The following is a 22846-nucleotide window of genomic DNA, read 5'->3' on the forward strand; positions in this document are numbered from 1 at the left end:
CTCAGCTTACCAAGCTCTTCCAGACATCCCTGCAGCTGATGCCCGATCAAGGTCAGCAGTGTGATGTCCTGCCCTGCAGAAGAGCACTACATCTCATGGGAGACCACTGAGCCACCTGGGCATGGACTGACTGGCTTTGGGTGCCTTCCTTCGTGGAGCGGGTCTGGCTTTTCTCAGGGACGAAGGCAGGACATTTAGTGCAGAGGGGGAACAGGATCATTTAGGAGCACAGCTGGGAGATGCCAGTGCAAGACTGCAGTGACCTCTCACAGGATATGGCACTGATGCTTGATGCCCCCTCACTGGCGCTACTTCCACTTCATGGGGGGGCACACCCCCACTATGGAGGCTAGAACGACCTTGACATTCCTTCTCTCTTGTCAGCTACTTAGGGCCTCAGTCCAACTTGGTGTTCCACCGGGACTTCGAACCTTGAACAAACTGTGCAAACATTCAGGGACGTCTTCCAGCTGTGGTCCTAAACCAGCCTGTTCCCATCTCCTCGCTCACTGCCGTCTTCATCCCTGGACCGTGTGGCTATGAGATGAGGGGGAGGATGACTGCACTTGACCCTTCTTGATCTGGACCCTCCTCCCCTCCCCTGGCACTGCTTCCGCCAGCACCAGTGCTATCCTTCCCAGCCTGCCGCCTGCTCCCGCACCTGCTGCCTGCTCCCCGACCCTCCGCCTGCTCCCGCACCCGCCGCCTGCTCCTCAACCTGTCGCCTGCTCTCCCACCCGCCGCCTGCTCCCCCACCCATCTGCTCCCGCACCCGCCTGCTCCCCCACCCGCCTGCTCCCGCACCCGCTGCTGTTTCTAACCACGGCATTGTCTTTACAGCTGAAGGACAGTGGGGAGACATCATGGGATTCACTAGGGTGTCCACGTACTCTGTCCCTCCAGAGAAGCCGCTCCTGCGGGATGGTGATCTGGCTTCTCAGGACCATTCGGGATTATTTAGGAGCTCAGCCGGGAGATGCCACTGTAAGACTGCAGTGAGGACCTACAGCATATGGTCCTGGTTCCCAGTGAGTGGTGCCACTCCCCCAAACCAGGATCCACGGGCCGGGGGCCTAGGGATGAGAGTGAGGGCAGCGCCTACGGTTAGACATTCACCTCTTGGCCCTGTTAGTCCTTACTCTTCTAGTTTGGAGATTTATTTTAGTTTATTTTATTTAGTTATATATATGTGTGTGTGTGTGTGTGTGTGTGTGTGTGTGTGTGTGTATAGGCATATACATACACATTGCATATATATGTATATATGTCTATATATACACATATAAATACACACATGTACATATGTATATATATATTTTGAGACCGCGTCTCGCTCTGTCACCCAGGCTGGAGGGCAGTGGCACAATCTCAGCTCACTGCACCCTGTCTCCGGGGTTCCAGCAATTCTCCTGCCTCAGCCTCCTGTAGGCAGTAGCTGTGATTACAGACGCCCACCACTACACCCAACTAATTTTTTTGTATTTTATTTATTTATTCTTTTTTTTTAAATTTATTTTTTTGAGAGGGAGTTTTGCTCTTGTCACCCAGGCTGAGGTGCAATGGTATGATCTCGGCTCACTGCGACCTCCGCCTCCTGGGTTCAAGAGAGTCTTCTGCCTCAGCCTGCTGAGTAGCTGGGATTATAGGCACCTACCATCACACCTGGCTATTTTTTTTTTTTTTAGTAGAGATGGGGTTTCACCATGTTGGCTAGGCTGGTTTCTAACTCCTGACCTCAAGTGATCTGCCCGCCTTGGCCTATGTTGGAAATAGATGCTCGGTGCTGCAAAGAAAAATCAGCACTGAGACAAAGGATCTTTCAGCAACACAATTTTTACTTCCTGGACTGCAGGAAGGGTACTCCCGGTAGGCACTGTGCCACGAGAGTACAAAGAACAAAGGGAAACACACAAGTTTATTCCTTACACATGTGGGGTCATCCTTTCTGCTGTGTCTGATCTCAGTTGGCTGCAGCCAGACCTCACAATCTAAACTAAAACCTGATTGGCTAATAACCTAAAACTTTTCTAAACAGGTAAAAGCAATGGAGAGCTGGGACACACCTGTGAGCATGTCTAGCACAGATACCTTGTTGAAAGTACAAGGACATAGAATGTACTACGTGCCTGTAAGCATGGTGTGTCTAACAGCTACATAGGATAGGGCTTCACAAAGTTATTAGTACACTGATTCTTTAACAAGAAAGGAAACTTTAAAAAGGAACTTTTCTATTTCCCACAGCCTCCCAAAGTGCTAGGATTATAGGCATGAGCCACCGCACCTGGCCTATTTGTTTATATTTTGAGACAGGGTCTCACTCTGCCACCCAGGCTGGAGTTCAGGGTTGTGATCACAGCTTACTGTAGCCTCTACCTCCTGGGCTCAAGAGATCCTCCCACCTCAGCCTCTGAGTAGCTGGGACCACAGGTGTTCACCAACATGCCTGGCTAATATTTCCTTTCTGTCGTTGTAGAAACAAGATCCTGCTGTGTCGCCCAGACTGGTCTCGAACTCCTGGCTTCAAGCAGTCCTCCTGCCTCGGCCTCCCAAAGTGTTGGGATGTGAGGCATGAACACGCCATGAACACACACACCGCTTGCAGCCCCTACATCTATGCTGCTCTTACACAGCTGAGAAAAACAGCACAGCTTGTGTCTGGGTGGAGCCCTCCAAGGCACGGACCATGGGTGTCCTGCTGTCTGTGCTGGGCTGCTGCCTCCAGTCCTCCTGCCTTGGCCTCCCAAAGTGTTGGGATTCCAGCTGTGAGCCCACCATGCCTGGCCTGGTTTGGAGATTTCAGTAACTAACAGAGGAGTGCTTTGGTCAGATAATAAATCACGGTATGATGGAGCTGAAAGTTGTGGGTGCCACGTGGATTAAGAAGCCTTAAAGGGGACCTTGGGAATAGCGAGGTGGTCCTAACAAGAGGAAGCAGAGATGTGACTACTAACAGGTGGTCCCGGGTCCATTCTCCCGTAGTTGGAGATGAAATTGGTAGACAACCACAGCAACAAAGTTCAGGACTCAGACCCTGCGGGAGTGAAGAACTGGGCTGCCGGCCGAGCAAACGCGGTGTGAGGAACGTGAGCCGTGAGCACACATCACCGCCTCATGACCAGCTGCAGAGATGAGCCACCCAGAGCTTTGGCAAAGTTTCTGTTTTTGTCATGCTGTCTAAACTTCACCAGAACTGAACTCGGCCTCCTGCCTCCCTTCTCTTTCCACCGAGACTGTGTATTGGGTGTGTGGGTGCTTCCTTTCACATTAAATCCATAGGCTGCAGAACAGCGACGCGACCAGGATGGAGCCAGTGGGAGCGCCCACCACCAGAGACCCTGGGCTGTCACCGGGTGTGGAACCCATGACACCTTTGGCGTCCACCTTTGGCGACCAGGCCTGTGCGTTTTCAGTGGAAGGAGCACTGTGTGTTACGTGGGCGTGTTCTAATTTCCGGAGGGGTGTGTGGTTGTCACTGGAAAGATAGGCTGGACCGTAGCTGGCATTTGTCACTCTGGCCACTCATCATAGGATTGTTCTTATTTGGAGGGAATCCGCCTTGGCTGGTCTCGGTGGGGGATGGGGCCATATGCCCGCTATGGAAGTTAGAAGGGCTCTGACAGTCCTTCTCTTCTGTCAGCATCACTAGGGCCTTGGCCTAGGCTGGGCCAACTTGGTGTTCCACCCAGGACATAGCATGTTGAGCAAATTGTGCAAACATTCAGGGACTATTAGAGATAATTCATCATAGACATGGTCTGAAAGTCCAGTGAGAGTGGGTGTGGCAGGCAGAATATCTAAACTGTTACCCACGAAGTGTCCCGCCTTAATCCCTGGACCACGTGGGAAAGCTGATAAGATTTCTCTTTCAAGAACTCCTACACAGGCTACAACACGGATGAACCTACAGATGTAACAGCGAATGAAATAAACCAGACACAAAAGGAACATCCTGTGTGACCCCACGATACGAGGCCCCTGGAGCAGCTGAATCCATAGAGACAGAAAGTGGATGGTGGGTGCCAGGGACCGGGGCAGAGGATGGGAGTTGGTGTTTACTGGGGACAGACGTTCAGCTTGAGAAGACGGAAAGTTCTGGAGAGGGATCGTGGTGATGGTTGCACAGCAACGTGAATGTATTTAATGACACACACCGTACACTTAAAAAATGGTTCAGATGGCGAATTCTATGTGACGTATATTTGACGGCAGTCTACTCAGTGCGCCATTGCTGGTTTGAAGGTGGAGGGGCCACAGGAGCAGGGACAGGACGTGGGCACCTCAGTCCTACAGCCATGCGGAGTTGACTTGTCAACAGCCTGAATGGTCCTGGAGGCAGATGCTTCCCTGGAGCCTCCAGATGACAGTGCAGCCCACCAAGGCCTGACGTCAGCCTGAGAGACCCTGCACAGGGTGCCCGCTGAGCCCACTGGGACCCCTGCCCTGGAGAACTGCGAGCTCATAAATGGGAGCTGCTGGAGTCCTGCTTCTGTGCTGCTTCTTACGCAGCATGGAAACCAGCGCGGCTTGTGTCTGGGTGGAGCCCTCCAGGGCGTGGACCACTGGGTCTTGCAGTCTGCGCTGGGCTGCTCCCTCCAGCGTGGCCTCCTCTGTGCTTGCACCTAGCCCATTCCCACGGAGGGATTTGGTGAAATACCCCTTACCCTTCCATCTGTTCCCAATGGAGCCTGACTCTCTGGCTGGGCTTTCACTCCCTCCCCTGCTCATAGCTTGAACCCTCCCATGAGGGCTGACAGTAGGGGCGTCTTCACTTCTGTGGGCAGGCAGGTGACGGGACAGGGGCCGAGATGCAGCATCCTTGTCCTGGAGCCGCTGAAGACGGCCCGAGCATCCTCTTAGACCAAAAGCATCTGCTTCGGAGTGGGGATAACGTGCAGGTCCATCCTCGGAGCGTCTGAAGAGGCTGGACTCCTGGGGCTGGTGGCCACATGCTCTGAGGAGCAAGGGGATCATAAGGCTGTGGCGTAGTGTTCTAGAAGGGACTACGAGGCTATTGTGGAATGTTCTAGAGGGGATCATGGGGCTGTTGTGGAATGTTCTAGAGAGGATTATGGAGCTGCTGTGGAATGTTCTAGGGGGCCCATGGGGCTGTTGCGGAATGTTCTAGAGGGGACTGAGAGGCTGTTGTAGAATGCAGAGGAGCCAGGGATGGGGTCTTGGATGGCCAGGAAGAACAAGTGGGGGGTGTTAACAGGCATGGCAGGCGGAGACAGGCCAGACTCCGTCAGGTCAGGAAGAACTGGCTGGCTGCGGGTTGGGCCCTTCCTGCCCCCTAAGCCTGAGGAGCTCTGGGGTATTCAAGCACAGAGACCTTGGCCTGGGGCTGTAATCTGAGGGCCTAGAAGCATCCATCTCCAGGTCTTTGTGAGGCCTGGGGTAAGTAAAGGGGGGTCTCCATGCAGCCTGTGGAATGCAGTGCACTGGCTCTGGCAACTCTCCAGGCCTCCCACCCGCCCTGGCACTCAGCCACCCATCAGCCTGTGGCCTGGTCTGGGGCTTCCTCCCAGCTACTGGCAGAGCAGAAGCCTCTGGGGCAGAGCTGGAGGACCCTTCTGGAGAGGGTGGGTGCAGGCAGGGGGCCCTACCGTGGGGCCAGGGTGTATTTGCCCTTGCGATCCAAGCTGCAGCCAGAGCGGATGGCAAACCACAGGAAGGAGTTGAGGAGTAAGGCGTACACCTGGGAGGGAGATGGCCATGGCTGCCCCACTGCTCCAGGGTGGGGGCGCCCCTCCCCAGGAAGCATCAGGATTCTGCTGTGTGGGGAGCAGCCCAGCTGCAGGAGGCAGGCACTGTCACATCGGACCACCTCCTGAGGTCAGGAACCATCACACTGAATCTCTTTTTGAGGTCAGGGACCGCCACACCAGACCAGTTCTCTGAGGTCAGGAACTGTCACACGGGACCACCTCCCGAGGTCAGGGACCGTCACACGGGACCATCTCCTGAGGTCAGGGACTGTCACACGAGGTCAGGCACCGTCACATGGGACCGCCTCCTGAGGTCAGGGACCATCACACGAGGTCAGGCACCGTCACACGGGACCACCTCCTGAGGTCAGACACCGTCACATGAGGTCAGGCACTGTCACATGGGACCGCCTCCTGAGGTCAGGGACCATCACACGGGACCGCCTCCTGAGGTCAGGGACCGTCACAAGGGACCACCTCCTGAGGTCAGGGACCATCACACGGGACCATCTCCCAAGTTCAGGGACCGTCACACGGGACCGCCTCCCGAGGTCAGGCACCGTCACATGAGGTCAGGCACCGTCACATGGGACCACCTCCCGAGGTCAGGCACCATCACACGGGACCACCTCCTGAGGTCAGGCACCGTCACACGGGACCACCTCCTGAGGTCAGGGACCATCACACGGGACCATCTCCCAAGTTCAGGGACCGTCACACCGGACCGCCTCCCTGAGGTCAGGCACCGTCACACAAGGTCAGGCACCGTCACACGGGACCGCCTCCTGAGGTCAGGCACCATCACACTGAACCTCTTTCTGAGGTCAGGGACTGTCACACGGGACCGTCTCCTGAGGTCAGGAACCGTCACACTGGACCGCCTCCCTGAGGTCAGGCACATTCACACCCGACCACCTCCCTGAGGGCGTTCAGCCAGCGAGGCCCAAGACCAGAGATGCTGTCCTGGATTCCCCTTCTACCTGAGTCGGGGGCTAGGTAGGCAGAGGGGGTAGAAGGTGGGAAGGGGCGGTGAGGGAGGTGCGGGCGTACCGTGAGGGCCAGGCCGATGGTCGTCAGACTAGAGGCGACCTGCTGGTGTGTCCTCAGGAAGCTCCGGATGCCCTGCAGGCAGTCCTGTGAGAGGGCAGCAGGCATGGCACCCGCCCTGACCAGCCCTCCCTGCCTGGGCGAGTGGACTCTTTGGGGCACGGAGCTGCAGCACCCACCCAGGCCAATGCCAGGGCAGCAGAGAGGTGGGGTGCAGCCCATTCCCAGCGAATTCTAGGGAAAGGCAGCACAAATGGGTGAAGCCCAGTGGGACAGGGCTGGCCTCTGTGGGCACCCGGGTACTGCCCTGGGCCCAGCAGGTGCCGTCTCCCAGCTGTCCTGAGCGTCCATGTTGGACCACACGTTGGCTCCCGTGGGCTGGGCTGCTTTTGACTCACTCTGGGTTCCCAGCGTCCAGCACCTTGGTGACCAGAGAGGGTGCTGGCTAACAGGGAGGGCCGGAAGCCAGCGGGTAGAGGGATATGGGGGCTCCCTGCATGGTCCCAGGGTCCTGGCTCCATCCTGGGTTTCCAGTGCCACCCCAGGACATGGCACCCAGAGGCATCTTTCCAGAAAAGGGAGGTGGCAGGTGTGTCTCTGAATCCTGGAGATGGTGACAACTGGGGCAGGCTTTGGAGGCTTCCGCAGGGTCTCAGCGCTCAGCCTCCTGCCCCTGCAGGCAGCTCTGCCTCCCTCCTGCCCATGGCTGCCCATCTGGGTGGCTCTGTGCCCACTGCCTGTGCTGGCTCTTCTGGCTCCCCAGGAAGCTTCAAAGTCGGGCCCATGGTTCCTGCCATCCCGGGGTGCTCACGGCAGTCCCTGTTTTTCAGTCAGGGGCCCTGGGGCCTCTCCTTGGGTGGCACAGGGTTTCCAACTGTCAGTCCTGCCCCTGCTGCTGCTGGTGCCTCCCCAGCACCATCCCCAGCACCGGCCTGGACTGTGACTCCACCCCTCACCAAGCCTCCAGCCATTTGCTCTCCTCCCCTCTGTTTCTTGGAGGGTCGCCAGGCGCCTCCCACCATGAGATAGGGTGGGTCTGTTTCCAGGACAGTAGGGGAGGGAAGCAGGGAGGGGGCAGGGCGGACTGGGGGAGGGCTGCTGGGCACCAGGAGAGGGAGGGGAGGGCCCGCTCTGGTTCTGTTGCTGCAGAAGCCTTCGCCACACCCTGGGCTACGCTGACCCTCCAGCCTCGCTTCTCCTCCTCTGAGTGCCCTTCCACTCCTCCTGATGCCCCCCAGGATCCCTGCACCCTTCCCCCTAGACAGAGCAGACCAGGCCTGCCCTGCGGGCCCTTGGCACAGAGCCCTCATGGGTGCACTCCAAGAGGCTTCTGTGGACGCAGCTGGCCTTGGGAAGCCCCCCAGCTGGAACTGGCTTGAAGGAGTGAACGGCGCACGGGGCCTGCGTCCAGCTGAGTGGAGGGTAGCCTGTGTCTATGCCTTGAGCGCAGCCTGGCCACACGACGGGCTTCATGCCCCATGAACCCTCACAAGGCCTCCGATCACACCAGAACCTTCCCTGAGCCCTTCGGCGGGCAGGTCCCAAGTGTCTGGGGAGGCCAAGGGCTGGGGTGAGAGGATGTCCCTGGGTCTCGGGGTTGGGCCCCAGGGTGTCCAGCCCCCGAGGGTCTTGCCTGGCCAGCATCCAGGTCCCCCCCTCACCTCTCTTGCCGCCTCTTCTCCCTGACACAGGTCGGCCTCTGTGTTCCCCAGACGGCTGAAAGGAGATCTCTTCCCACAGCACAGAAACTATAAGAACAGATGGGAGGGAGTGGTGGTGTGCTCCTGAGGCCCCAGGAGGTGGACAGCATCTATGGGGAAACTGAGGCATCACAAGGACAAATGACCCAGGTGGGGTCCCTGCAGCCCAGGGCTGGGGTATTACAGCTGCTTCTGCTGGGGTCTCCAGCCACTGCACAGCCTGGCCTGGTGAGGGAGCGCCCTCAAGCCCCACTGCCTGCCCGCTGGGGGCGGAACAGCTGCTGGAGCCAGGCCAGCTTCCCAGCCCTGCTCACAAGGGACTGTGTGTGTTTTTGTTGTTGTTTTGTTTTAAGATGGAGTCTCGCTCTGCCGCCCAGGCTAGAGTGCAGCGGGGTGACCTCGGCTCACTGCAATCTCCTCCTCCCGGGTTCAAGCGATTCTCCCGCCTCAGTCTCCTGAGAAGCTGGGATTATAGGCATGCACCACCATGATAACTTTTTTGTATTTTTAGTAGAGAGGGATTTTCACCATATTGGCCAGGCTGGTCTCGAACTCCTGACCTTGTGATCCGCCTGCCCTGGCCTCCCAAAGTGCTGGGATTACAGGCGTGAGCCACCGCGCCCGGCCTTTCTGGTTTTGTTTTTTAAGTAGAGACAAGGTCTCCCTGTGTTGCTCACACTGGTCTTGAACTCCTGGGCTCAAGCGCTTTGCCTGCCTCAACCTCCTCCCAAAGTGCTGGGATTACAGGCGCGAGTCACTATGTTCAGCCCTGTACTCGCTTTAACACTCTTGGAATCCTTCAGTGTTTCTGAGTAAGGGGCCCTGCCCTCTCATTTCACACTGGGTCTCCAGAATCTGGTAGGTGACTCTGTCCTGGGCAGACAGAGGATGGGAGCTTTTTGTCCCCAGCCCCCAGCTGTAGCCTGTGTCCTGGAACCCCCTGGTGCCTGGCCAGGCCGCTCGCTGGCCACCCTGTGCCTGTCCTCTGAACTGCAGTCAACACAGAGGCAGACCGCCCTGCCACCCAGCCGTCCCCACGCTCACCGTGTCCTGGATGGCCACCAGCTCCTGCCACCGGACGTGGGACATGCCTTTCACTGTCTGCTCATACACTAGGTCGTAGGTGTCCAGCATGGCTTCCTCCACCTGCACCAAGAGATCATAGGGAGGTCCTGGCCCTGGTGGGATACCTGGAGACAGAGCCCCCTCCCCACGACATCCAAAAGCCTGCTGGGCCCTCGGTGCTGAGTGACGTCCCAGCTCTGCCCCTCCTCGCAGCAGGTGCATCTCCCCAAGGGGGAGCCCGGGTCCCTGGGCAGCCGGTCACCGTGCTTCCCAACTTCAGTAGTGAGGCTTCCACTCAATGGCCACCAGTGTGGCCCTCCTGCCCCCAGAGGTCCTGCAGGATAAAGCAGAGGCCTAGCTCTGTGTCCGCCCCACTGTGGTCTTGCCAAGTCAGCCCAGGGAAGTGTCCACCATGCTACCGTGGACCTGGAGACAGGTGACGGGGCTGGCCTGGTGGAGAGCCTTGGAGAGGCCCTGTGCCAGGACCTCAGCTCCCGAAAAGCTGGGGGAGTCTAGGTCTTTCCCCAGAATTACTCAGCTGCCTTCCAGAGGGCCGGGCAAGTGGGCGCTGGGTAAGGCTTTGGACCAGAGACGCCTTGGGTCCTGGCGTCAGATCTGGGTGGACGAGGCCACCGTGGGGCAGGGTGTAGAGAAGGTGGAGGTGACAGGGCCTTGGTGGGTGCTGACTGAATGCTGCCTGTGCTCCACACCCCAACGCCACCTAGACCTTCTGTCTCCACCCTTCTAAGCAAGATGCCCTCCCCTGCCAAGTTACTCCTTCAAAGACAAACTAGAATCTCGCCTCCTACAGGAAGGCTTTTGGGACTGCTCCAGGAGTCGCTGGTCTCATGGCACAGGGCAAGGCCCTCTTTGAGGTTCCTGCCCCCTGATGTCTCCTTCCTGCCTCAGAGGCCCTCAGTTGTCCCCCACATGCCATGCTGATAGCAGGGACACACTGAGGGGATGCTCAGCAGCTGCCCCAAAGGGCAGTGGTGGAATGGAAGCCCCAGGCCTGCTCTGGTCACTCACACCTGCCCTCAAGAAAGGAAGGGTGCTTATTGCTCTGGGGACCGGCCTCCGTGGCAGCCCTGCCAGCAGCCAACTAGGCGGGCAGCGGGCAGTGGAGGGAGGCTCCTGGTCAGCCCTGCCCAAGCCTGGAGGCACCAGCAGGAGCCAGATGGACTTTCCAGACCAAACTTGACTCCTGACCCTAATTAATCCCTGCCATCGATGGCTAATACAAGTTAGATCGCTGTCCGTGAGTCACCCCAACTCAGCCAGTCTCATCCTCCCCCCAGCGCCCTGGCTGGCCACACCACTGTTGGCCTGGGCAGGGGCCTTGTTCAGCCTCAGCGTTTGTGAGTGTGAAACAGGGGTGGAGTCTGGCCGGGCCATTGTGTCTTCGTGGGTGGAGGTCCTGGGAAGGGAGGACCGGAGGCCTGGCCGAGCGGGCTTGGGGTCCGCTGGGACCTCCCCTCCTGCTTCCCTCCCAACTCCAATGACTGTCACCATTGTCAGGCACCTGCTACAGCCCAGGGAGGACACAGGTGCCTCTGAGGCTCTGAGCAAGGTGTGGTGATTACGGCAGCATGGGTGGGAGTGACAACACCTGTTAGCGGCTGAGGGGCTGCTCGGCCTGGCTCTGCCACGCGGCCCTCCCCACCACGGAGGAGGCAGAGCTCAGCGAGGTAGGCCTTCTGCCTCGAAGCCCACAGCCTGGCCCTGGAGGGCCCTGGAGGCCAGACCGGCTGCTCCCCACAGGGCTGGGGCTCCCAGGTGATGCTTCACCGTCTGCCTCCCTTCCAGGTTCTAGGGGCTCTGTAGGGGCCTGGGGCCTGGGTTTCTCAGGACACCTGGGACAGCTGCTCCCTGTTGGGTACCAATGCACTCAGCTTGGTCTTCCGGTGCCCGGGGTGGGGAGAGTGCTTCGGGACGAGGACCGGGAGCCACAGGACTAGTGCAGAATTCCTGGCTGCTGGGCCCACCCATCCTGCCATGCGTTCCTCTAACTCCTGCCCAGGCCGAGGCCTGAGGTCGGGGGTTTCCCACTGCAGCTTATCCCCATGACCAGATGGTCCCTGGTATCTGCCTGGGCTCGACGACCCCATCCCGTGTCTGCTGAAAGTGCTCAGGAAGGCACAGGCAGGCCCTGGGTGGCGGGTTGGGAAGGACTGGCCTGTGGACTCGCCACATAGGTCTAGGACCGGCTCTGGCCTGAGCACGCTGGGCCGCTGGAGGATCCAGGAAGCGGGGTGGCTCCGGGGTGGGGCCAGACCTGGATGATGGGGCTGTAGCCCCCACTGCTGTACTTAATTGGAGCCTGAATTATTAAAGGGTGCTGGGCCATCCATTCTCCCGATGCAGACTCATCTGTGGGCAGGGGGAGGGTTGCGGTGAAGTGGCTCCCAGGCCTGGAGAAGGTAATTAATAGCCCTCAAGCTCCAGTTCATCCCTGCAGCCCAGCCTGTGCCTCCTGCCTGTGGGAGCGTTGCAGAAAGTGGCTGCCTGGACTCCCTGGGGCAGGGATGGGATGGGGAGGGGCACCCCACTCTCAGCCCTGGGCCAGGGTCTGTGGCCACAGGGCACCGCCGAGGGCACGTGGCCGACCCTTTTCCTCCTCTGTCCTCTGCCTTCGCATCTGCAGGGCCGCCCCATGAGTTATCCGGACCTTCAGTTCAGGACACCTCAGGGGCCCCGTGGGTGGGGGGGTACAGGGGGAAGGGGTGGGGGTGCAGGGGCAAGGCTGGTGCCAACAGCCTGGGCTCTTTGGCCTTTGCCACTGTCTGGGCTGCCAGCAGGACCTTGCTGGACAAGAAGCCCAAGGCTGAAGACCGTTTGGCCCCAGTGGGACCTGAGGGTGGAGGGCAGAAGATGGGATGTGCAGCCACTTGTCCTGCTCAGGGCCCAGGCCTTGGCACCAAAGCTACCCTGTCCACACCCAGGACAGCTCAGAGTGAGTCCCATGTCCTGGAAGACCAGGCTGGGCAATGGGGCATGGCGGGGGGCACGAAGGGGAGACGGAAGAGTCTTTGCACACACCCGGCTGCAGTCTCTGGATCTCGACACTCCCTTCACAGAAAAGGAAACTGAGGCCCAGGAAGATTTAAGTGACTTGCCCAAGGGTGCCCCAAGGAGCCTGACTTCAAATTCAGAACTCCTTCACCGAGGCCACTCCCATGCCCACCAGGCCTGACACAGACCATGCCAAAAGTCAAAACCCACTGGGGGAGGCAGATAAGGCCCAGAGGCCAGAGGCCCAGGAGGAAGCCTCAGTCCCCTGTCTGGGGTCAAGCAAGGCCCTGAGAACTGGCGCCTGAAGGCCAGCCGGGCCCACGGGCCAGACGAAGGCGATGTGTGTGGGGATGCTGCCTGGGGCTGGGACAGGCCAGAGGCCAGCCCGGCAGGGGCGTCTATCTTTTTGCACCCCCTTCCCTTCCCTCCCTTCCTGGGGAGCAGGCCCCAGCTGTGTTCTGTACTGTGCCCCCTGCATAGCCCGCTTTCCTCCAGCACTGTGGCCCCTGGGTCAGAGCCATAAACACAGAAGCACGGGGCACAGGCTGCAGGTGCCCCCATGAGCCTGGGCACCCTGGCAGCTGTCTTGACCTCGGCCACCCACACTGTGACCCAGACCTCAAATGAACCCGACCCGCTCTCAGTGGACAGGAAACATGAGGCCAAAACATGGACCTGGCCCAGCTTTCCCAACAAGACTACTGGGCCAGTCCTCAAGGGACAGCCCTCTTCTGGGGGCTTAGCCCCTCCGGGAGCCTTCTGGGCCTGAGAAAAGAGCTCGTCCAAAATGATGCTGGGAGTAGGGGAACACTTTGGAGCCAGCCGTGGGCAGGGAAGCGGGAAGAGGCCATGGTTCCGGGCCAAGATACTTTGTGATAAGCCTGTAGCCCTCTCTAGCCCTGGCACTGCCAGGGTAACCTTGAGCTCCCCCCATCCCTGGAGGGCCCGAGTCCCCCCATCTGCAAACCACGTGGGGACCACCACACTTAGGCTGCCAGTGAAGCTCCAGCACCTGCACAACAGACGCCCGCAGAGCCCACCTAAACAGCAGACGCCCGCAGAGCCCACCTGCACAACAGACGCCCGCAGAGCCCACCTAAACAGCAGACGCCCGCAGAGCCCACCTGCACAACAGACGCCCGCAGAGCCCACCTAAACAGCAGACGCCCGCAGAGCCCACCTAAACAGCAGACGCCCGCAGAGCCCACCTGCACAGCAGACGACCCGCAGAGCCCCGCACCTGCACAACAGATGCCCGCAGAGCCCGCCACCTGCACAACAGACGCCCCGCAGAGCCCACCTGCACAGCAGACGCCCCGCAGAGCCCGCCACCTGCCCAGCAGACGCTTGCAGAGCCCCACACCTGCATAGCAGACGCCCGCAGAGCCCACCTGCACAACAGATGCCCGCAGAGCCCGCCACCTGCACAGCAGAAGCCCTGCAGAGCCCGCCACCTGCACAACGGATGCCCAGCAGAGCCTGGCACCTGCACAGCAGACGCCCTGCAGAGCTTGGCCAGAGGACCTGCCTGCCACCAGCCTCGCAGCTCCCATGGCCAAGCCCGTGTTTGGGGGCCCTGGGCAATCTGACACTTGAATACACGAGGCCACTGGGACTCCAGCAGGGTCTCCAAGACATCACCTCTTGTGACCTGCCAGGCTCTCCTGCCCCCATCGATGACCTTGCCTGTGGCTGTCCTGGCACTACCCGGGCTGCCCTAGGAGCTCTCACCGGGTCTGGGCTCTCAAGGGGAAGGTAGGGCTGGCTCTGCCACTGAGCTCTCTTTCTCTGCTGGGCCAGGGACGCCTCCTTCCTCTCCAAGCTGCTGACCTTTCCACAGGGATGCCCTTGGCCCCTGCCCAGGGTCAGCTAGGTCAGCCCCTCCTCCAGGAAGGTCAGCATCCAGAACGGAAGGGTGGTGAGGGGGTGGAGGCTGCGACACCCCAGTCTGTGGGTCTCCAAGCCCTTCCCCGTGGCATGTCTGCCCCACCAGGTCTCCGTAAGGAGCTTGGGCCCTGGATCACTGCTCCTTCCGGTCAGCCCCTAAGGCCAAGCCAGGGCCCTTCCTTCTTCCTCCTCCTCGTTCCCTCCCCCAAACCCCAGGGGCCTCAGCCCAGGAAAGAGTGGGCTGGGGGTCTTCAAGGAAATGAGGCTGGGGCAAGGCACGGACACAGCATAGGCCTCTTCCCACCAGGGAGTCCTGAACCTCACCCACCTCCAGCCCATGGCCTCCCTGCAGCCTCAGGCAGAGAGAACCCAGGCTGTGGTCCCCCCACCCCACCCATCAGCACAAGCATGGAAGCTGGGGCTGTCCCCCGACAATTGCTCCCCAGTCCCCAGGGACCCACTGGCTTGCTGTGGGGCCCTCCACTGCAGGGTGAGGGCAGCTGGCGCTCACCTGGGTGGGGCTGTGGAGTCTCCAGAAGGCCACCTGCACCTGTGCGCAGAACGCCAGGGTGAAGCACAGGAAGCCCTGGGGGCAGAGCAGGGCTGGTCACTGTCGGGGGTGGTCACTATGTGGGGGCTGGTCACTGTGGGGGGGCCAGTCACTATTGGGAGGTGATCACTGTGGGGGTGCTGGTCACTGCAGGGGCTTGTCACTGTGGGGGGATGGTCACGGGGGGGTCACTGTTGGGGGTGGTCACTGCAGGGGCTGGTCACTGTGGGGGTCTGGCCATTCACTGTGGGACCTGGTGGGGCCTGGCAGGCCTGGGCAGAGCAGTGCCCTCAGGCTGCGCCCCCTGCGGGGTGCTTGGCTGAGGTGTGGGTCTGAGTCCTGCTCCCCACTGCCTGAAAGGGAGACCTGGCCTGGGGAGGGCGTGGGCGCTGGGCGCATGGGTTCCCCAGCACCTTTCCATCCCTCTTCCAGGTGCTTTTTGACAAAATTCGTTCCTTGTTCTCCCATTTTGGCCCCCAAGGGGGGGCCAAATCTGTTGATGGCAGCACCGCACCCCTGGCCAGGAGGAGCAGGGCGCCCCTGGGAAGATGGAGACCCCTGCCCACCAGGGCTGCTTCCTAGGGGTGTGGATCTGGGCAGGGCCAGGCAGAGCCTCCCCTGGGCCTGAGGCTCCTCTGTCTTGCCTTCTGTTCTGAAGCAAGCCTTCCCCTAAAGCCCAGCACTGGCGAGGCTTGGGACAGAGGCGGAGGCCATCCAGGATGCTGTGGCCTCCGTCCTGGCAGGTGAGCCCGCCTTCCTCACCTCCCTTTCTCTCCATACTCTGCCTGGGTCCCCATGGCCCGGCCAACCGCTGTGCCCTCTCTATCACTGACACCCCTGTCCCCAGTCGTGGAGTCAGGCGTTCTCTGGCGGAAACGCGCTCTCCCAGTTATTCTCTAGGTCAGGGCTTCCAGGCTGTTGAGAGCCCCCTTGCAGCAGCTGAGGAACATGAGAGACCCCTCACCCGACAGCATCCACGTGCCCCCATACAGTTTTGGGGACGGCCGCAGAGGTCACCCCAGGGTAAGAACCCTGGGGATGTCCTCTCACCCAGAGCCTGCGCGGCCGCCTTCACCTTCATGCTGGTGCCCTGAGGACCTGGAGGACCCGATGGTGAGTCTAGCTGCTGTCCAGGCAGCTTCCTCAGGAATCCTGAGGCCGTGGTGACACCAGCCCCTCCACCCTGGCATGCATGTCCCGCAGGCAGCACGGTGCCCTCCTGGGTGGTCCATGGGCTAGGGCAGGTTGGGGCTGGGCCCTTTCAACCCGGGAGCTCCATTCAGGATGATGGCATGAGCATGGGCACCCTTGGAACAGAGAGAGACCCACACATGCTGGCAGGCAGGCAGCGACGAGGGGCATGCCAGGGAAAGCTGAGCAAGAGGGGTGTGGGAAGAGCTGGGGTGTCCTCCTGGCCCCAAACGCAAGCTGGTGCTGGCAGCTCCCCATGACCCTCCCGCCTGCCCTGGAGGCTGCAAGGCTTGATGAGGGATGGCCTGGGAGCTGCCTCCTCCTCCTCTCTGCTCTTCCCCTCCTTCCTCCTCTTCCTCCTCCTCCCTCCACCCTCCTCCTCACCTTTTTCCCTCCTTTCTCCTCCTTCCCCCTCCTCCTCCTCCCCGTCTTCCCTTCTCCCCCTCCTCTTCCCTCCTCCCCCCTCCTCTTCCCTCCTCCCCCCTCCTCTTCCCTCCTCCCCCTCCCTCTCCCTTGTCCCCCTCCCTCTGCCTCCTCTCCCTTCTCCCTCCTTTTCCTCCTCTTTCTTCTCCCTCTTTCTCCCTTCTTCTCCTCCCTCCTGCTTCCTCATCGTCATCATCCTCCTCCTTGCTGGCTGAGGGCCACCATTCCCATCTGGAAGCTATCACTCAATGCTGCCTCCCAGGCTTGAGGCCCTGAGCCAGCTCAGGAGACCAGCATTTTCCAGAAACCATTTCATTCCTCAGGAGAAAGAGCATCCACGGCCTCTCTCTCTCTCTCTCTTTCTCTCTCTCTCTCTCCCCCTACAACTCCTGCAGAGAGGATCTTGGGCAGTGGATGGGCCCACCCAGACCTCCCCGAGGCCTTCGCTGTCAGAGGCTGCTGCGTGGTCAGGTCTGCCCTGGCCGTTTTCTTTCCCCTCATTCTAAATGGAAATAGACACACAAGCGAATCGCACGTGCTTCCTTGGGCCGCGCTGCCAGCTCTGCTCTCTCAGCCCAGCAAGCTCTTTCATTTCCTGTGCGAGAGGCCAGCTAGAGGAGAGGCCGTAGGGGTGGGGGCCGGCAGGAAGGAGCTTTGGGGGCAGAAGCCAGGCGCCCAGAACGTTGGAAAAAAATCTTTCCGCTCCCTGCTCCCCATGCCTAACTCCTTCACTTGTGCTCATGCATGCAGACGCACATACAGATGTGCCAGATGCAACTCGCAGCCACCACACCCATATGGCAACAGGGGCAGGCGAAGACTGGCAACAGATACTTGCACACAAGTGCACACACACAATCATCTGCACATGCACACACACTCATGCACACATGCACACAACATACACAGGCACCTGCACCTGCACACATGCACACAACACAGGCACTTGCACCTGTGCACACTCATGCACACACACACACACTCATGCACATGCACACACAGAGGCACATGCACATGCACACACTCATGTGCATGCACACACACAGATGCACCTGTACATGCACACACTAATGCACACGCACATGCACACACACAGGCACCTGCACCCACACACTCATGCACACTCATGCACACAGGCACCTGCGCACACACTCATGCACACACACATGCACAGTCACCTGCACAGGCACATACGCACACACTCATGCACACAGGCACCTGCACATGCACACACACTCATGCACACACACACATACACACGCACACATACTCATGCACATATACACTCATGCATGCACACACACGCACCTGCACACACTCATGCACACACACATACACACAGGCACATGCACACTCATGCACCCACTTATGCACACACCCACATGCAAACACAGGCACCTGCGCATATACACATATACATGCACACGCATACACATGGGCTCACGTTCATGCACACACATGCATGCAGCTCAACGGGGCAAGTCTCTTGGCTGGGGTCTCCCAGTCCCCTGCTGTGGCCATGCTGAGCTCACCATTCAGGCCAGGGCTGAGTGCACTGGGGTTTGGGGTGAGCTGGAGCCCACCCAGCTTGTATTGGAGTGTCCTCAGGACCCCAGCCCAGTGCAAACGTCCAGCTGGGGCCTCCCAGGCTGCTCTACAAGCCTGACCCACATATCAAGTCACCCTGCCTTGAGGCTGGCTGGGGACACAGAACTCGAGCCAGGTGCTCCCTGATCGTCTCGGCCACAGATCAGGGTGCTAGGCTGGTTTGTGCACGGGGGCAAAGTGGGGTCGGAAAGGTGGTAGAGCCGCACAGCCCAGCGCTGGCTTCTGCAGGTATGGCCTCAAGCCCAGCACCATGGCGCCCCCTGGTGGACAGTGTTGTGGCACCCCCTCCCGCCACCCGCACCAGTTCTTTCTGGGCCTCCAGCTCTGACCTGGATCCCTTGGTCTGGCCCTGTTGCCAGCCTTGCCTTCCATCCAGCTGTCCCTTTGCAGACCATACACCCTCTGGGGGACAGTCTACCTGCCCTGTCATCTCCCCACTGGGGTCTCCCAAGTGGCCCTGGAGCCAGATAGCACAGGCTGGGGTTTTGGCGCCCGCCCAGGGCCAGTGCTGTCCCTGCCCACGCTCCTGTACCCGGGAGCAGGAATCCTGGCTAGCGCTGGAGATGCTGGCTCCTCCTCTGCTCCCCATAGCCTGCCCAGGGCTGGTGGGCCAGGGCAGCAGCTGCAGGAGGTGACTCGATTCCTGTCCTTGGAGGCGTTTATGAACCAGGGGTCATTCAACAAGCATTGCTGAACTTGGCGGCTGAGCTGAAAACCCTGCCAGCCCTGGGGACCCAGGGGGCTCTGCCCTCAGAGACCCCCAGTGTGGTCCAGCTTCACAAGCTAAACAGGGAAGCAAAGCCCCCACGGCATACTCTTCATGGCTGAGATGGGGAGATGGGAGGCTAGAGGGAGAGGGGGCAGCTCAGGGTACCAGGGAGGAGCTGCCCCAGATGGGGTGAGAGGAAGGCTGTGGGCCTAGCAGGGGCGGGATGGGTGTGGGGAGGCTGCTGCCGGTGGGGTCTGGGATGACCATCGAGGGCTGGCAGGGACCAGGACAGAGCCTATGGGGAGGAGTAGGAATGGGGTGACGAGGCCACGGCTGTGGGGGTGGGGTAGAGGGGCCTATGGGACCTCAGGGCTGTGGAGACTCCTCCGGCAACTGGAAAGGAGGCCGTGCAGCTCAAGAGAACCCAGCTGGAGAGCGGAACGAGGGGCATCGCTCTTGCCTTCCCTGGCCTCCTCCAAACAGGAAATGGGTTGCACCCAGCACCTCCCACAGCTTGCTGGGCAATAGAACCAGACCCTCCTGGGGACTTTGGAAACAGCTCCCAGAGTGAGAGGAAGGCTCTCTCTCTCTCTGTTTTTGAGATGGAGTTTCATTCTTGTTGCCCAGACTAGAGTGCAGTGGCACGATCTCGGCTCACTGCAACCTCCATTTCCTGGGTTCAAGCGATTCTGCTGCCTCAGCCTCCTGAGTAGCTGAGATTACAGGCACCTGCCACCATGCCCAGCTAATTTTTGTATTTCTAGTAGAGACAGGGTTTCACCATATTAGCCAGGCTGGTCTCGAACTCCTGACCTCATGGGATCCCACCCGCCTTGGCCTCCCAAAGTGCTGGGATTACAGGCATGAGCCACCGCATCCGGCCAGGCCATCTCTCTTTTTCAGGGCTCCTGTGGGAACCCTTGTTGGGCATGTGGATGACAGGGTGAGGTAGGGCCTGGTGGAGGGGACTTGGCGATCCAGGTTGGGGATCTTTGCTGGCCAGCATCCCTGGGGCCTCTGTTTCTGCCTGGACACTCAGGTGAGGGGGTGAGGCATAGCCCTGCCATCTCTTGAAGGGGTCCTGGGGCATCTGGGAACACAGTGAACTCACCCCGGCCATGAGACCCTGGGCCTCCCTCACAGTGGCTGCAGCACTCAGCACGGCTCCCAGAGTCAGGAGGCCCACCAGGCTTGACCCCACAGACAAGGCTGGTTGGGAGGAGAGAGGAGGAGGGTTAGGGGCGCCCAGGACAGGTCCTGAGGGCACACAGCCTGGTTCTGAAATCTAACTTGCTTCCAGCAGCTGGGTCCTAGGGCCACATTAACAGACAGAGGGGTGGATGCAGCCTATCTCCTAGGCAGGCAGCTGCGGTCTGAGGCCCCTGCCCAGCTGGAAACCACAGGGAGCGGAGGGGAGGGGAGAGGAGGGGAGGAGAGGGGAGAAGAGAGGAGGGGAGGGGAGAGGATAGGAGAGGAGAGCAGGGGAGGGGAGGGGAGAGGAGAGCAAGGGGGGAGAGGGGAGAGGAGAGCAGGGCAGGGGAGGGGAGGGGAGAGGAGAGTAAGGGAGGGGAGGGGAGGGGAGAGGAAAGGAGGGGAAGGGAGAGGAGAGGAGGGGAGAGGAGAGGAGGGGAGGAGAGGGGAGAGGAGAAGAGAGCAGGGGAGAGGAGGGGAGAGGAGAGGAGAACGGGGAGGAGAGGAGGGGAGAGGAGAGGAGGGGAGAAGAGGAGAGGAGGGAAGGGGAGAGGAAAGGAGGGGAGGAGAGGAGAGCAGGGGAGGAGAGGGGAGGAGAGAAGAGTAGGGGAGGGAAGAGGAGAGGAGGGGAGGAGAGGAGGGGAGGGGAGAGGAGAGGAGGGGAGGGGAGAGGAGGGGAGGGGAGGGGAGAGGAGAGGAGAGGAGAGCAGGGGAGGGGAGGGGAGGGGAGAGGAGAGCAGGGGAGGGGGGAGGAGGGGAGGGAAGAGAAAGGGAGGGAAGGGGCTGCCATGGGACCCTGGAGTCCAGTTAGGGCCCCATCTGACTTGGGAGTCAGGGGCTGTGCTGCACTTCTGGGTGCCCCGAGTGGGCCCCGGTCTCTTCATCAGACAGGGCCTTGAAGGAAGGAGGAGGGAGGTGTGACTCATTCAGCCTAGGGGACTGCCCCTCCTTCCCTATTTCCCTCCTTGCCCTCCCTGCCTGTGGGGCTATCTTTGAAGACACATGCTCCCCGCCATACCCTAGTGACAAGTGGCCGGAGTGGAGCTGTAATCTTATCAGTTCGGACCTGGACCAGGCCCCCAGGTGTCCTCCTCCAGGGAGTCCCTGGTCCTAGGACTTGGGGAAAAGCAGTGGGTTCTGAGGCAGCAGCCCTGACCTCCTGGGCCTCAGTTTCCCCACATCTGCCCACTGGGCTGCAGCCCTCCTGGGCCTCCTGAGCTCCTGTCTGAGAGTCCTCCATAGGTTCGGCTCCCGCATCCCCTCATGAAAGGCGTCTTCCTCGGCCTCACCCCTGAGTGGCCCAGTGGGCCCTGGCCCTCCCTCCTGCTCTCTGGATGTTGGATAAGTCACTGCTGAGTCTCTGCAGGGAGGCATCTGGCTAGAGCAGCCGCCACCCCTTCCCCACCCCATCCCAGGAGCTGAGTGGAACATCAGCTGGCGCGGAGCCCTTTCCATGGATCTGCTGAGCCCAGCCCCAGGCCAGTCCCAGGTGGCGCCTGCGTGGAATTGAGCCCTGACTGCACAGAGCCAAGTCCTGACCCTACCCGACATATACCCACACTGTGCCCATGCTCCTGTGGGGCACAAGAGCCAGGCAGGAACACCGGCTGTCACCCAGACCCCAGGCTCTGTCCTGGGGAGTGAGAACTCCAGGGAAGCCCCTCCCAGCCCCTGACCACCCCCGGCGCCTGCCCAGGGCCTGGCACCATTCCGACTGTGAGACCTCACACCCAGCTGGGCCCCCACCAGCCACCCTTGCACCCGAAGCCCCTCCCGACACATCCAGGCCTGGATCTGGCTTACCCCAGCGGTGCACAGCCTGGTACGGGTTCTTCTCCAGGGACGCTTGGCGGATGACAGCAAAGTGGGCCCCAAAGTAGGTGAGAGCCACCGTGGTGGCCACAGAGAGGCCCAGCAGCTGCGGACAGGGCAGGGTCAGAATGTGGCACCGGAAGGGAGGCCCTCGGCCCGGGAGGCAGGGCTGGGGCTCTCTCCTTAGCTGCAGGGTTTCCCGGGATCTCTGTGGAATGGTCTCAGGGGCCTTCACTGCAGATGCCCCAGCACACTCTAGGGCACCCACACATGGCCAGGCGTGCACACACTCACAGCCCGGCTTCCCCAGGCACCCAGGACCTCCAGTCATTCTGTCTGGAGTGGGAGTGAGCCCCACCTCGTGCCAACACCCTCTGGGCAGGAAGGGGAGAAGATCCCTGGCGCCTGGCAGCCAGTGCCCCTCCAGCCCAGCTCACCCAGGCCTCAGCCCTCCCCAGGCCTCCTCCAGGCCCTGCACTGCCCCTCAGGAGGAGAGATGGGCTGCCCACGGCAGTCATTGCCTGCCAGCTGTCTGCCACCAGAAGCCCCAGGCACATGTCTGCAGGACAGGGACCGTAGGGCTGGTGTGTGTGTGAGGGGAGGGGTAGCCCCAGTGCTGGAGGCCTGGGAAGCAGGCTTCACCCCTGCTCACCCCCACCCACCACCCACTCCTGCCCTATTACCAAGACAAAGAAGCAGGTGACCAGCATCTGGCATTTGGCAACCCTGACTCGACTCCAAGGCCCCATGGTGGCTCCCCTCCTCTTCTCTCCTCCCTTCCCTTCCCCTCCCCTCCCCTCCCTCTCCTCCCTTCCCCTCCCCTTTCCTCCCCTCCCCTCCCTGTGGTTTCCAGCTGGGCAGGGGCCTCAGACCGCAGCTGCTGGCCCAGGAGGTAGGCTGCATCCGCACCTCTGTCTGTCTGTCAACAGGGCCCTAGGACGGAGCT

The 22846-nt window shown here is 60.5% G+C and overlaps 1 protein-coding gene across 4 annotated transcripts; it reads right to left on the reverse strand.

The window, feature by feature from the left end:
* Window positions 1-1460: 1460 nt before the first annotated feature.
* On the reverse strand, window positions 1461-22669 carry TSPAN32 (tetraspanin 32). 4 transcript variants are annotated; one of them, XM_064370285.1, is made up of 9 exons: window positions 22584-22669; window positions 21892-22006; window positions 20009-20106; window positions 14928-15002; window positions 9497-9598; window positions 8414-8500; window positions 6756-6827; window positions 5604-5695; window positions 1461-4951 (listed from the first exon to the last, which is right to left on the reverse strand). In XM_064370285.1, the coding sequence occupies exons 1-9, from the start codon at window positions 22647-22649 to the stop codon at window positions 4387-4389; spliced, it is 1272 nt and encodes a 423-aa protein (XP_064226355.1). In that variant the 5' UTR covers window positions 22650-22669; the 3' UTR covers window positions 1461-4386. The 4 variants fall into 4 exon arrangements, with proteins under 4 accessions (XP_064226355.1, XP_064226354.1, XP_064226356.1 ...); XM_064370284.1 differs by having other exon boundaries at window positions 6756-6839; XM_064370286.1 differs by lacking the exon at window positions 14928-15002 and having other exon boundaries at window positions 6756-6839.
* Window positions 22670-22846: the final 177 nt, after the last annotated feature.

The sequence above is a fragment of the Aotus nancymaae genome, unplaced genomic scaffold (assembly GCF_030222135.1).
Source record: "Aotus nancymaae isolate 86718 unplaced genomic scaffold, 86718_ANA_hifiasm-v0.15.2.pri h1tg000106l, whole genome shotgun sequence".
Taxonomy (NCBI): domain Eukaryota; kingdom Metazoa; phylum Chordata; class Mammalia; order Primates; family Aotidae; genus Aotus; species Aotus nancymaae.